General features: G+C 41.4%; 1 protein-coding gene across 1 annotated transcript in view; it reads left to right on the top strand.

Moving 5' to 3' along the window:
* The first annotated feature begins 964 nt into the window (after nt 1–964).
* The window catches only part of LOC136874194 (protein yellow), a 128,428-nt gene continuing 113,346 nt past the window's right edge, over nt 965–16,046 (top strand). The window contains exon 1 of the mRNA XM_068227961.1: nt 965–1,268. Within this exon, the coding sequence (XP_068084062.1) occupies nt 1,004–1,268 (265 nt within the window). The 5' untranslated portion in view covers nt 965–1,003. The remainder of the gene's footprint in view (nt 1,269–16,046) is intronic.

Here is a 16,046-nt window from a genome sequence, read left to right as displayed (position 1 = left end):
AGCCCTAACTTCGCCACAAATGTAAGTCAGGAATAAATAAATAAAATAAATAAATAAATGAATTTCAAAGCGTCTATTCTCCTTCTTTCTTATTTTCATCTTTTAGTCCTTCTCCAAGACTCAGTCCATATGAAAATGAAAATCCTCAGGCTGTTTCTAGCCATTCCACCGGGTCAGGGATGAAATGAATGAAGCCCCCATCTAGCTGCGAGGATAGGAATTATCCCGGCTGCTGAGGCCTGTCGCAGTCCTCTGGGGCAAAGGATAATGACTGAATGATGAAATGAAATGATAGTGGAGAGTGTTGTTGCAATGAAAGATAACAATAATACCGCGGTACCCGGTGAGAAACCTGTCGCACCTCCGCTTTGTCCCACACAAATTTCACATGGAGTGACTGGGATTTGAACCACGGAACCCAGCGGTGAGAGGTCGGTGCGCTGCCGCCTGAGCCACGGAGGCTGCTAGTCTGGCCATACCATTCATCAATTTCTCCAGATCTTCTGCAAAACTCACGTAAAATAACAATAGCATCAGCAAATTGGAGAGTTTTGATTTCCTCTCCTTGAATTGTGATTTCGTTTCTAAATTCATCTTTGATTTCCTTTCCTGTCCGTTCTGTATATACATTGAAAAGTAGAGCGGACAACTGTAGCTTTGTCTCACTCCTTTCTAGATTGCTGCTTTGTTTTCAAATCCCTCGATTCTTAAATTAATTAATTATAATTAATTAATCCATATACTCGCGGCAGAGTCTTCACGTTCGGCTCCGACTCCGACGTTACTAGCATCACGCTGTTATGCCCATTTCTTTCCGATATCTTTTCCTTCGTACTCCATTTGCCTGTCATTAGAGTTAAGAAAGATTGGCTTTCTCTTTATATTTTCCTCTTGAAACATTACAACCCAGTGGGGGAGTGTCGGAGTGCCCGACGGAAGTAGAGAGCGCTCTAGTGACTGGCAGCAGGTGCGGTACAGTGCCGTGGTCAGTGAGGTGAGAGCCATGGAAGTGAACAGAGTGGTAATTCTAACACTAGCCCTGCTGTGCGCCGCGGTGGACTCGGCGCTGCGAGAAGCCTTCTCCTGGAGGCAATTGGACTTCCTCTTCCCCAGCCAGGAGAACAAGCAGGCAGCTTTAGCAAGCGGGCAGTTCAAACCTGACAACAATCTACCAGTGGGGATCGAGTTATGGGAGGACAAAGTGTTCGTCACTGTGCCCAGGTGGAAGTCCGGGGTTCCTGCGTCGCTCGCTTACTTTAATCTCAATGGTAAGTCAGAAATATCTTGTTTCTAAAGTTTAGGACACATAAACCGTTGCGTTTACCAGAAAACACCTGAACAACTACTGGGTGTGGATCAGTGTAGCTGAAATTGATTTCATATGGCCCACAGGTGGACTGAATGAAAATAAGAAACCATCATTTTATTAATAACATAATATACCTGATTACTATACTTCGGATTTTTAGGTGGTAATAGGTTAGAATGCAAAGTAATTTGGTTTGTAGGAAGTGTCATGCAACCCGTTGTACCATAATGTAGGAAGAGTAGAGTAAATTCAAGGAGTTTTATAGGTTGTACCCCTACTATCTATGCAAACCTCATAGCATAACCGTTGTACAGTGTAGGGTATACTTGTTACTGGCTTAAGTAAGTTTGCATTCTAACCTATCAGTACCTAATAATCCGGACTCTACTGATTACCCTTGCTAGCCTCCTATGTAGAACAATACTGGACGGTGCACGGGAGGGAGGTATGTAGGCCTACCTCCACTTGTAAAATTGCTTCATTTGGCTTTTATATAAGAAACGAAGTTCCGGCAAGGAAACCTCTTTTTTTAAGCCGCATCGACACAGATAGGTCTTATGGCAACGATGGGATAGGAAAGGGCTAGGAGTGGGAAGGAAGCGGCTTGGCCTTGATTTTAAGGTACAACCCCAGCATTTCCCTGGTTGTCGACGTTGGCGTTCGAACTGGCGGATATTCCAGATCTTTAGCTTTTTTCAATTATAAAATTACCAACCTTTGGCCCCAGTGTCGCAGTGGCCCGTCACTTGAATACTTTATTTTTTATCAGTTTCGACACTGGAAAACTTGGCCACGTAACTCGGGGGCATAGGTGGCGAACCTATGTGAATCTCACATTGTTTCTACTTACAATTTGCTCTCCATCGCACCGACAAAGGTAGGTCTTATGGCGATGATGGGATAGGAAAGGGCTAGGAGTGGGAAGGAAGCTGCCGTAGCCTTAATTAAGGTGCATCCCCAGCTTTTGTCAGGTCTGGAAATGGGAAAGCACGACAAACCATCTTTAGGGCGCCCGACAATGGGATTCGAACCCAATATCTCCCGATTGAAAGCTCATAGCTGCGCAACCCTAACCGCACCGCCAACTCGTTCGGTGTTCCAAGTTACTTGTGCCAAGCTTCGTTTGTATATGTATATTATCTGACTTCTCTCGGTGAACTCTTGTACTCTTCCGAATTCAATGGCATTATGGCCTAAGGCATCTATCGTTTTCATGCCTTTGAAAATTCTTGAATTTTTCCGATGTCTTAATTCTCCGAAGGATCGAATCTCTATGAGTAGCCTTGAGAGGAAGTGCCAATATTGCTGCTTGCTTTACGACCCACTAATTACCTCATTTTTACAGGATGGAGACATTAAGTGGTTATCATCACCAGGTGAGACTAAACATGATGTCTTCAAAGTTTTCGAATTATCTTTTCCCATTATTTTTATTTTAGTTAATGACTTTTAGCGTATGAAATAATTTTCCATTTATATTGCAAATAAATTAATTGGTTCTTTATCGGACGAGTTGGCCGTGCGGTTAGAGGCGCACAGGTGTGGGCTTGCAACCGGGAGATAATGGGTTCGAACTGCACTGTCGGCAGCCCTGAAGATGGTTTTCCGTGGTTTCCCATTTTCACACCGGACACTCCCGAGATAAAAATATATTTTTACCTAATGCATGGATTTTCACGAAACTTTGTGGAAATATCACCTACATAAAAGTAGAGATATCACGAACATTTCGTTCATATGCAATTAAATAGTTTCTCCAAAATAATTGTTCTGGAGTTTTTAATTCAATTTTTTCATAAAATAAAATTAACATGTTAATGTAAATTCGCAATTAGGTAAATAATACTTCTTTTAAATGCACTGCGTATCGATTTTTCTGTACATAATTTATATAAGGAGATATATCATACTAAAGTCCGACTCATTGGCTGAATGGTCAGTGTTGAGGTGTTCGGTTCAGAGGGTTCCGGGTTCGATTCCCGGCCGGGTCGAAGATTTTAATCGCCTCTGATAAATTCTTCTCGCCCGAGGACGGGGTTTTTGTGTTTGTCGCAACATTTTTCTCTTCATATTCACCCAACACACTACACTACCAACCACCACAGACACACTCAATTGTGATTACACTACTCCGTGTAGGGTTGGCATCAGGAAGGGCATCCGGTCGTAAAACAAGGTCAAATACACATGTGCGACGCAGTTCGCACCCGCGACCCCACACGTGTGGGAAAAGCGGTGGGAAAAAGAGAAGAAGAATATATCGTACTAAAGATTGCGTAATTTTTAAGTTCTAACATTTTGGACTTAAAAATCCCTACTAGTTGAAAAAATTCTGCAATCAAAAATTCCATACGCAGGTTTTTTAATATAGCTGTGATACATATACCATACAAATTTTGTTACATTTGGCAGAATATTATGGGAGAAAAATGGGATTTAAATGTAAAATTACAATTGGCAAACAAAGAATTATTACAGTGAGAAATTGTTTGAATTCAGCGGAATAACTTCGTGACAAGAAAAAAGAAACTCAATCCTTTCAATCTCAGTCAAAAAAAATCATCAATTTACCAAAATATCGATTTTTATCTCCGGATTGTCGCCCTGAAGATGGTTCCCAGTGGTTTCCCATTTTCACACCAAGCAAATGCTGGGGCTGTACCTTAATTAAGGCCACGGCCGCCTCCCACTCCTAGGCCTTTCCTATTCCATCGTCGCCGTAAGACCTATCTGTGCCGGTGCGACGTAAAACAAATTGTTAAAAAGGAAAATGGTTCTTAAAATTCATATAGCTAATCCTCGTCGTCTTAGTGGCGGTAGTGGTGATTATTGTTTTAAGAGGAAGTACAACTAGGCAACCATCCTCTATTTAACACTAATCAGAGAGAAAATATGGAAGGGGTCCGACACTTCGAAAAATAAAGATATCGGCCAAAGGAAGACAAGGGCCACGAAGGGCGTGAAAATGAAAGACTCCCTAGCCCTCGCAAACCTAATAGCGTCGGGGTCGGAAAAGAACAAGGGTTGACCAAGGGAGGTCGGATAGGATAGATGAAGGTGAGGAGCCTGACACTAGTAAGTGGAAGCAATGTCAGGACTCAGCTAAGGGCCCCGTGGTCGCCAATCCACGCTCCAAAGTTCAGAGCCCCTGGGCCCCTTTTAGTCGCCTCTTACGACAGGCAGGGGATACCGTGGGTGTTATTCTACCGCCCCCACCCATAGGGGGAACCTCGTCGTCTTACGGACCAAAAAAAATCGAATTTTCAATTTTAACCTTAAAAATTACTCCAGTTCTTCCTGTTTCAAATTTCATCAGGTTTTTCTCTAACGTCATTTTTAAAGCTCTTAGAGTCGGGTTTAAAGGGTAGCGGTGCGGAGTATACAGAGCAAGACCACGCCCATCTCTTTCATGCTGGCAGACATATTGACCTCCGGAGTTCTTTCGGACTACCATTTCAATAATTCCCCTGCAATCCCCTTGTTGTAGGAGAAAGCGAAGAAATACATCTGAGCTAGTAATTTACAATCCAGGGCATTTTTAAACCAAGTCTTCTTTCTTGTTTCTTCCTTTCCTTATTTCTTAATCCATAACCTTCTAGGGTCGGTTTTTCCTTCGGACTCAGCGAGGGATTCCACCTCTACCGCCTCAAGGGCAGTGTCCTGGACCTCGCCTGTTATGTTGAACAGGGGCCTTGGTGGAGGATGGGAAGATTGGAAAGGATAGACAAGGAAGAGGGGAAGAAGCGGCCGTGGCCTTAAGTTAAGTACCATCCCGGCATTTGCCTGGAGGAGAAGTGGGAAACCACGGAAAACCACTTCGAGGATGGCTGAGGAGGGAATCGAACCCCCCTCTACTCAGTTGACCTCCCAAGGCTGAGTGGACGCCGTTCCACCCTCGTACCACTTTTCAAATTTCGTGGCAGATCCGGGAATCGAACCCGTACCTCCGAGGTGGCAGCTAATCACATTAACCACTACACCACAGAGGCGGACTTTAAAGCAAGTATCTTTCTTAAAACTTTCAATTGCTTTCTTCTACCTTCAAACTTTTTCAGCTCTTTGCCATGCTCCTCGCGGCAGAGTTCTTATGAGATTTATGTGACATTTTTAGAGAATGTTTCAATATGTACAGGAATTAAAATTAGTTCTCCATTTTATTATCAGTTGAATGTTATCCTCATAGTTTTGCTCCTGAAATAATACGACACTAGATTTTTGTCTATTGAGTGAATAATGAAACATTGAAAAAAAAATATCCAACCGTTTATACCTGACTGAAAAATTCGGAGGTTTCCTTAAATACTTAAATATATGAGTACAGCAGAACCTAGATATCTCGAATCACCTCGAGAGCTAAATTTTATTTCGAGTTATCAAACTGTCAAGATATAGAGAATACCGTTTTTGAGCATGTATAGCAGTGAAACAAGAAACATACCTCGGTTAACACCTTTGGAAAAATCCGCTACTTTCTTCTCATTGTTACTGTTAACTTTCCTCCCTTCACGTTGAAACTTCTCGTCAATACCACGCAGCCGAGATTCGTAAATGGAGCTCGTCATACTCGACTTCGAGGAGGGGGCGGTTTGCTTTCGTACGTGACCGGTAATTAACTCACACCCGAGAAACAGCGAGGCTTCGCCTATTTTCCGATGATTAGAAGTTTTAGTTTTTCGGTCCCCATCATATTATCTCCCAGCATCACTTTACTTGTTAACTGTTCCTTACAAACCACGAATGCCATGTTGCACAAAATTCGAGTTACACAGCATTTTTTCCTTCAAGGGAGCAAATGTTTGCTTCGAACAATAGAGTAATTCGTGCAACCGAATTTCAAGCAATAGAGAAATTACACGTGAGTAATAGGACAAACGGCTGGGAAATGTAAGTTACTTCGAGATACTGAAAATTCAAGTAGTGAAGGTTCGAGATATCGAGGTTCAACTGTATTTTTGACAGGTCTGAAAAATGATATCCCAAAAAATTAAAATTCTGCCACAAGGAGCATTTTCCGTGCAACATATAAAAATTAGCCTATTTGTCAATAACTTTAGAACGCATTAACTAATCAACTCCAAATTTTGTGTGATGCTGTATCGTATTACAGTGTCCTTGCGTTTTAAATTTAGTTTTGATAAATGGTACGTTGTAGAAGTCCGCAATTTAATATATTTAATGCAATAGCCATAACAGAGAATATAGGTTACATTGATGGGTTACATACTTGCATAATCACTTATAGACATTGTTCTTCTTGTACAGAATTCAATGTGGTACTGTTCACACGTTTTTCCACATAGTTTGCACTCACAGTCTATACTTGGGTCAAGGAAGTGTTTTGATTTGCAGAGTAGGTGATGAAAACCGTGAACTGCTAATCTTGTAATGACATGTCTTAATTCAAAATTAGTTTTTGTCCACGAGCGATCTATCATTGCCCCTGTGCCATAGAAGTCTGGTTGGACTTCTTCTCTCTTCTCCGTCAGATTTGCTAGCAGTTTCTTTAATGCACCGGTATTCGGCAGGGGCATACTTGTCCTGAGATCTATGAGCAATGATTCCCTTGCGAGGAGATATACCAGTCTAGATCGTGTCGTTTTTGATACACCTATCACCTTCTTTATATAGTTCGCTTTCACCTTTTCCAAAGTTGATAAGTTCCTCATTGTTAAATGTGTCCAGATAATTGCAATGCCATAAGTCATTATTGAAAGAATTTTTACTCTGAATAGCAACATTGCTGTCTCCAGACTAAGTGATCTAATGTCTTTTATTTCATGCATTGCCATTGTTGTTTGAGTTGCCTTTTCTGTGAGATGTTTTGTGAAACAATATGTGCTCGATTGCAGAGTGATGCCTAAATATTTGAAGTCTAATACTATGTTTAATTTTTTATCCCGAATGAAGGTTTCTGCTGAGGCGGTTAGGCCTACTCTCCCTCCTTTCCTGAACACCATAAAATTTCAGTCATGATGTACATTCTTGTATTTACCTAAAGGTCGGTCTACAGGCACTTGAAGAAATACATCTTGGAATGTCTTTGGAAGTACTGGAGAGGTAATAAAGTAGCTCATTGATCACTGGTCACCGAGCTCCATAGCTGCAGTCGCTTATAGGCGGCCGGTATCCAGTATCCGGGAGATAGCGCCTTCGAACCCCACTGTCGGCAGCCCTGAAGATGGTTTTCCGTGGTTTGCCATTTTCACACCAGGCAAATGCTGGGACTGTATCTTGCATCATGTCTGGCCACAGATCTGTCATATTGTCATATCTTGGTCTACCCCTACCGTTCTTACCGCCTACGCTTGCCTCAAAACTAACTGAACAAGTCCTGGGTATCTAAGATGTGTTCTATCATTCTATCTGTTCTTCTCCTCAAATTTAGTCAAATCGATCTCCTCTCTGCAATGCTATTCAGTATATCTTCATGCGTGGTTCAATATACCCACCTCACCTTCAACATTCTTCTGTAACACCACATTTCAAAAGCATCTATTCTCTTTCTTTTTGAGCTAGTTATCGTCCGTGTTTCACTTCCATACAATGCCACGCTCCAAAACGTGTTTCTAATTCCTATGTTCGAAGAGAACAAATGTCCTTCCTTGCTTGTGTTAGACTGCATTTTATGTCCTCCTTACTTCTGTCTCGCTAGTTATTTTACTCTCGTTTACTTCCTTTAAGACTTCATTTCCTAATCTAATCTAATATTTCCTGTATCACCTGACTTCGTTCGACTTCACTCCATTACCTTTGTTTTAAACTTATTTATTTTCATCGAGCACTCCTTCCCCACGACTCTGCCCATACCATTCAGCAATTTCTCCAGATCTTTTGCAGAGTCAGTTAAAATAGCAATATCATCGGCAAATCTGAGGGTTAAGATTTCCTCTCTTTGGATTGTGATTCCCCTTCCAAATTCCTCTTTGATTCCCTTTACCGCCTCTTCTATGTAACACAGATACCTAATGTTAAACTGTAATACTAAATCACGCTGTTCTCTTTTGAATGGAACATTCAATACGCACTCGTGCATTGTTTCCTTAGAACAGTAGACGTGCATGAGTGCATTTGTTGCTTTTAATGGATCAGTGGACGTGCATGAGTGCATTTGTTGCTTTTAATGGATCAATGGACGTGCATGAGTGCATTTGTTGCTTTTAATGGATCAATGGACGTGCATGAGTGCATTTGTTGTTTTCATTTAAAAGATCAGGAGACGTGCATGAGTGCATTTGTTGTTTTCATTTAAAAGATCAGTAGACGTGCATGAGTGCATTTGTTGTTTTCATTTAAAATATCAGTAGACGTAGAAGAGTGCATTTGTTGTTTTCATTTAAAAGATCAGCGGGCGTGCATGAGTGCATTTGTTGTTTTCATTTAAAAGATCAGTAGACGTGCGTGAGTGCATTTGTTGTCTTCATTTAAAAGATCAGTAGACGTACAAGAGTGCATTTGTTGTTTTAATTCAAAAGATCAGTAGACGTGCATGCCTGCATTTGTTGTTTTTAATGGGTCAGTAGACGTGTATGCCAGTATTTGTTGTTTTTATTTAATACATCAGTGGAAGTGCATGTATTTCTTTAGTAGTTCAATAGACGTGCGTGAGTTTATTTGCTCGAGTTTCTCTCTGCTGGTGAAGAGAGTTTACGTTCCATTGCCAAGATAAGAGTTTTGCGCGTGATGAGATGCTCAGTCAAAGTGGTAAATAGTTGCTGGTTGTGAACGAGTTATTTTCACTTAAAACACGAAGCAATAAGAGGACTGTGTCTATTACAACATTTTGTACGTGACAATTTTAATTTATGATGTTTGTAAATAATAATTTCGTAGTCCGTGAAAATTCTTGAGCTCGATAGCTGCAGTCGCTTAAGTGCGGCCAGTATCCAGTATTCGGGAGATAGTAGGTTCGAACCCCACTGTCGGCAGCCCTGAAGATGGTTTTCCGTGGTTTCCCATTTTCACACCAGGCAAATGCTGGGGCTGTACCTTAATTAAGGCCACGGCCGCTTCCTTCCCACTCCCAGTCCTTCCCTGTCCCATCGTCGCCATAAGACCTATCTGTGTCGGTGCGACGTAAAGCTACTAGCTAGAAAATTCTTGAAAGTGAGAAAGAAATCATGTTTATATGTGTGTGACGGAGTTAAAACTATCCTATGGGGGAGCTTATAAGTAATTAGGGTAACTTTGGCGTAAGTGGTATACGTCCATTTATAACAGATGTGTTACTTCAAGTAACTGTACAACTGTTTAGTTCCCAAGCGAGACACCTCAGACACTCCCTTTCTGAATTGTCTTCTACTTAGGTACGATGCGAAGTTTCTCAGTGAGAAAGATGTCTAAGAGTTAATTCAAGGCCAAACCTCCGCACATTCAAGTAAACACGTCGACTAATGTGGAGGTATTGCGTCATCATGAAGCATGTAAGAATATTGACAAGAGTTATGGTCTATTGTAATAATGACTTTGTTACTGCTAGTTGTGAATATATATAAAAGCAAAGCACTGTCCCTACAGACCACGAAAGTCCTTGGAGGGGTGTCACGTAACGGCTACCACTTTCCGTAACCTCGGCACTAGGTGGGATAGAGTGGGTAGCTCTATGTCCGGCTGCCTTTGCCATCAGGAATTAACCTGGTGCTCAGGTTTGATGTAGGCTGAGTGAACCTCGGGGCCATGTGCACCTCCAGAAGTAGAAATCTCGTTTCTTACATTTTTTGACTACGTGGCGGAGAATCGAACCCACGTCCTTCCGGATGTACCGAGCACGGATTTATATATAGTGAATAAAACTTAGTCCGCCTCTGTGGTATAGTGGTTAGTGTGATTAGCTGTCATTCCGCAGGGCCGGGTTAGATTCCCGACTCTGCCACGAAATTTGAAAAGTGGTACGAAGGCTGGAACGGGGTCCATTCAGCCTCGGGAGGTCAACTAAGTAGAGGGGGATTCGATTCCCACCTCAGCCATCCTCGCAGTAGTTTTCCAATTCTCCTCCAGGCAAATGCCGGGATGGTACATAACTTAAGGCCACGGTCGCTTCCTTTCCTCTTTCTTGTCTATCCCTTCCAACTTCCCATCCCCCACCATCCCCTGTTCAGCATAGCAGGGGAGGCCACCAGGCGGGGTACTGGTCCTCCTCCTCAGTTTGACCCACACTCTCACGCCCCGGGACACTGCATTTGAGGCGGTAGGATTGGATCCCTCACTGAGTCCGAGGAAAAAGCCAACCCTCGAAGGTAAACAGATTAAGAAAGAAATGAAGAAGAATAAAACTTATCAAAATTCCCAAATACTGAGAAACCGACTCTTCCTTGATGCAGCTTGATCACATAAACGAGATTTTAAATAAAGGTTAAAACACTCTTCACATAGTTATGAGGGAATTTAGGGGTTGTAGTAACGATGTAAAGGAGAGTGCGTATACATCTCTGGTAAGACCCCAACTAGAGTGCGGTTTTAATGCATGGGACCTTGATCGGAATTACGTGAGGGCTAATGGACGAGACAAAAGACTGGTTGAATGGGTGGCTAAATCTCTAGAAAACAGAACTCAGAGAATTAGAGTGGGCGAAGTGTTATCTGATCCTGTAATAATTACGAGCGGGGTCCCGCAGGGCAGTAGTCTTGGTCCTTTATATTTTCCTATATATAAATGAGTAAAGAACTAGAATCACAGATAAGGCTAGACTAGTAAATAAGATACAGGATTTGTCCACCCTTCTCTTGACTTCATTCATTCCTTCTAATATCAGTTTAAGCAAGCTGTCACGTCTTAGTATATGCCCTATTAATTTTGTCCTTCTAGCGTTTATGGTCCTTCAAATAGCATCATTTTCCCCTGCCTTCTTAGAAACTTCATTTGCTACCCTATCTCTCCAACTGATCATTAATATTCTTATGTAGCACAGCTGTTCAAATTCGTCTAAACACGTCCTTTCCTATTGTCCAGATTTCACACCCACATAAGGCAACACTCCACACATATGTTTCTAACAATCTATTGCTTGTAACCCAGCTGATGCTGTTAGTGGTAAAGAGGCTTCTCTTTTTATTAAATGCAGTTCTCGCTTGACTGATACTACTTCTTATTTCCTTATTAGCTCTAATATAAAAATGGCAGGGAGGGATTCAGTTAGGTGGAAATGTAGTAAGCAGTTTGGCCTATGCTGACGACTTGGTCTTATTGGCAGACTGTGCCGAAAGCCTGGAGTCTAATATCTTGGAACTTGAAAATAGGTGCAATGAGTATGGTATGAAAATTAGCCTCTCGAAGACTAAATTGATGTCAGTAGGTAAGAAATTCAACAGAACTGAATGTCAGATTGGTGACACAAAGCTAGAACAGGTCGATAATTTCAAGTATTTAGGTTGTGTGTTCTCCCAGGATGGTAATATAGTAAGTGAAATTGAATCAAGGTGTCGTAAAGCTAATGCAGTGAGCTCGCAGTTGCGATCAGCAGTATTCTGTAAGAAGGAAGTCAGCTCCCAGACGAAACTATCTTTACATCGGTCTGTTTTCAGACCAACTTTGCTTTACGGGAGCGAAAGGTGGGTGGACTCAGGATATCTTATTCATAAGTTAGAAATAACAGACATGAAAGTAGCAAGAATTATTGCTGGTACAAACCGGTGGGAACAATGGCAGGAGGGTACTCGGAATGAGGAGATAAAGGCTAATTTAGGAATGAACTCGATGGATGAAACTGTACGCATAAACCGGCTTCGATGGTGGGGTCATGTGAGACGAATGGAGGAGGATAGGTTACCTAGGAGAATAATGGACTCTGTTATGGAGGGTAAGAGAAGTAGAGGGAGACCAAGACGACGATGGTTAGACTCTGTTTCTAACGATTTAAAGGTAAGAGGTATAGAACTAAATGAGGCCACAACACTAGTTGCAAATCGAGGATTATGGCGACGTTTAGTAAATTCACAGAGGCTTGCAGACTGAACGCTGAAAGGCATAACAGTCTATAATGTATGTATGTATGCATGTATGTATGTATGTATGTATGTATGTATGTATGTATGTATGTATGTATGTATGTATGTATGTATGTATGTATGTATGTATGTATGTATGTATGTATGTATGTTTACTTTTGGGTCTTCTCCTCTGTAACACATCTTCACTTTAATTTTCTGCTTATTATTCTTCGTGTTATGTATTCGTCTCCCATGATTTCTTCCGTGTTTACTAACATATACTCAAAATATTTTTCATTCTGCCACTAATGCAATGTCATCTACATATCGAAGCATATCCATGTTTAGAAACACGTCATAAAAGTTATCCCACCTCATCCCCAACTCCGTATGAGAAAACGGAACTAGGGGTAGACATGCATACAGAGTACTTGTGGTTCATATTTGGAGAGAGCGTCATGATATTCTTGTATTCTTGTATCAATGTACCAAATTGTTCAGTAGTTTATAGTGGTGTTCTGGTGAAATTCTTTTGTCTAGGTCCATAGCTGGCATGTCCTTCCCTAAAACATTAGCTCCAACGTTTCGTAGCAATCATAATATGTGATGCTCGTGGAATATTCCACACGCGCGGCGGAACAACTCCTGTTTTCAAACAAGTACTGACACAGTCAGGGAATTAAATGTAGATGCAAGAAACAGTGCGAAACAGATCATTTTAGAATCCAAGAAGAAATTTTGGGAGTCTTCCGTAATAATCTGGATAAGTCTTACTCATGCGGCAGAGAAACCTTTGTGGACTGTAACAAGCAGTCTTAGAAACGGAGCGAATAGAAAAGTGAATAGTGTTTTAGGCAAGGCAACTCTTTGTAGATCCCCGAGGATCAATGGACAGATGGAAGGGATATATTCAAAGTCTTATCTATGGAAAAGCAAATTTTATCTTGAAGTAATTAACAACCGAGTTCACAGCGTTGAGAACAATGATGGCAGCAAAATTGCGCTCGAGAAGGGGACAGGATGGTAAATGAACTACAGTGCCATGAAGCAGCAGGATTAGATAAAATTAGACCTGAAATGGTTAAAATGTATTGGGTAGGCAGGAAGGAAATGGTTTCGTTGAGTAACAGGATTAGCATGGAATGTAAGTAACGTGCCTTCAGGTTGGAAGAAAGCAGTTATTGCACCTATTTGCAAGCAAGGGAACAGAAGGGATTGCAGCAATTGTCGAGGTATTTCTTTGATCAGTATACCAGGCAAGGTGTCCACTGGCATTTAGGAAATGGAGGTGGTGATTATTGTTTTAAGAGGAAGTACAACTAGGCAACCATCCTCTATATAACACTAATCAGATAGAAAAAAAGGAAGGGATCCGACACTTCGAAAAATGAAGCTATCGACCAAAGGAAAGGGCGTGAAAATGAAAGACTCTCTAGGCCTCGGAAACCTAACAGCGTCGGAGTCGGAAAATAACAAGAGTTGGTCCAAGGGAGGTTGGATAGGATAGATGAAAGTGAGGAGCCTGTTACAAGAAAGTGGAAGCAATGACAGGACTCAGATAAGGGCGCCGTGGTCGCCAACCCACGCCCCAAGTTGACAGCCCCTTACGGCAGGCAGGGGATTCCGTGAGTGTTATTCTACCACCCCCAACCACAGGGGGGTGGCATTTGGGAAAGGAAGGTACGATCAATGGTGGAAAATAAAATGGAAGAAAACCAGTTTGATGTTAGACCAAAGAGGGGCTCTCAAGACTAGATTTTCAGTATGCGTGAAGTAATTGAAATATGCTATGAGGGAAAAGGGCACTTATATCTATGTTTCGTAAATCTAGAGGATGCATATGACAGAGTACCAAGGGAAACGATGTTAGTCATATGGGATTAGGGGTAGCTTATTACGGGAATCTAAGGCAGTAGTATCCAATTTTTTTTTTTTTTTTTTTTTTTTGCTGACGAACCCCCAAAATCCAATTGTTTTACCTTCCTACCCCCCCCCCAATTACAAGTATATTGCGATTACCGGAAGTAACAGATGATTGTTGCTGGATGCTAAATAATACCAAGTATAATCACCATCATACCGGGCGAGTTGGCCATGCGGTTAAGGGCGCGCAGCTGTGAGCTTGCATCCGGGAGATCACAGGTTCGAACTTCACTGTCAGCAGCCCTGAAGATGGTTTTCCGTGGTTTCCCATTTTCATACCAGGCAAATGCTGGGGCTGTACCTTAATTAAGGCCACGGCTACTTCTTTACCACTCCTAGCCGTTTTCTATCCCATCTCGCCATAAGATCTATCTGTGTCGGTGCGACGTAAAGCCAATCGTAAAATCATCATGGTCATCATCTTCCGCAGCTTACCCCGCTTGCTCATGAATGCACTGAGGCATGAAATAGGTTTTCTTTTTTGCTATTTGTGATTCGCGTACCACTTTGATCTAAGGCATTTATAACGACAATTAGGCCACAACGAGGATTTATGGTGGAATGAGTTCTTGTTTCAAAGTATTTAGAGGGGTTAGGCAAGATTTTTTTCGTTGTTCCTAGTTTACGTTGCGCTTGCTCACTAAGTAAAATGAAATCTACCGAGCTCGATAGCTGCAGTCACTTAAGTGCGGCCAGTATGCAGTAATCGAGAGATAGTGGGCTAGAGCCCCACTGTCGGTAGCCCTGAAGATGGTTTTCCGTGGTTTCCCATTTTCACACCAGACAAATGCCGGGGCTGTACTTTAATTAAGGCAACGGCCGCTTCCTTCCACTTCCTAGGCATTTCCTATCCCATCGTCACCATAAGACATATCTGTGTCGGTGTGACTTAAAGCAAAATAGCACAAAAATTATAAACAGAATTAAAATATTCATGAAACAAAATACTCAATCTTCGGACTATGTAGTCTCACTTAGTACTTACCTGATTACATACACATACAATTGTTGATGTGTGCCAGCTATAAATAAATGTAACGATAATAGAATGATAATCTTGAATATCTCTAAGGTGTGAGGTAATAACCTTACTTTCACAGCATAACATATAGGTTTCTCAACTAAAATTTAAGGTTATCTGATCTACCATCAATTACTTTATTAACTATGACTACGTCATTACTTATATCTTAGTTAGCATCACTTAGGTCACAATCACACTGTTCTCTTAAATCTACTTTCACTACACAATTATTTATACTACTTACCTCTTCAACCTCTACCTTTCGCCTGTCCAAATGACCTACTTTATCCGATCCCCTGAGAGTGTGAAGTACTCTGGTTCGATGACGACTCCTAGATACCATTCATATTCGGCCTATCATTATCTCTCTGATAACTCAAATTCTCACGCCTCCCATCTTCAGATTGTCTCTCGTAACTCTGTTGACCCCTATCACTATTGAAATTCCTATTAGTCCTCTGCTAATCGTAATTATTACCCCTCCTCTGGCAATTATCTGACTTATTTCCCCCTCCCTCTACTGTTCTATTTTTACCAAGCACAATACGTTCTCTCTCGTGACCTTGTACATATTCATCCCAAAACTTGTCAATGAACTTCTCTTTAAATTCTCCTAAATTATACATTCCAGTACACTTCAAACCATATCTTACTTTCACCAATAACATTCGACAAGATTTACAGCACGTATTCCCATTCAATAATATTATTCCTCAACTTACTTGCAAATCTTTTCTCAACTAGTTTTACAAATTCCATAGAATTGAACTGTTTTCCAGAAAACCTAGGTAAATGTTGGTCCCTACTAAACAAACCACTCGTTACCACCATTTATCTTGCCATCTGACCTCTCTAATTTTTGCCGTT

The sequence above is a fragment of the Anabrus simplex genome, chromosome 5 (genome assembly GCF_040414725.1).
Source record: "Anabrus simplex isolate iqAnaSimp1 chromosome 5, ASM4041472v1, whole genome shotgun sequence".
NCBI lineage: Eukaryota > Metazoa > Arthropoda > Insecta > Orthoptera > Tettigoniidae > Anabrus > Anabrus simplex.
The sequence above is the reverse complement of the archived record's forward strand: the minus strand, read 5'-3'. Positions and strand labels throughout refer to the sequence as shown.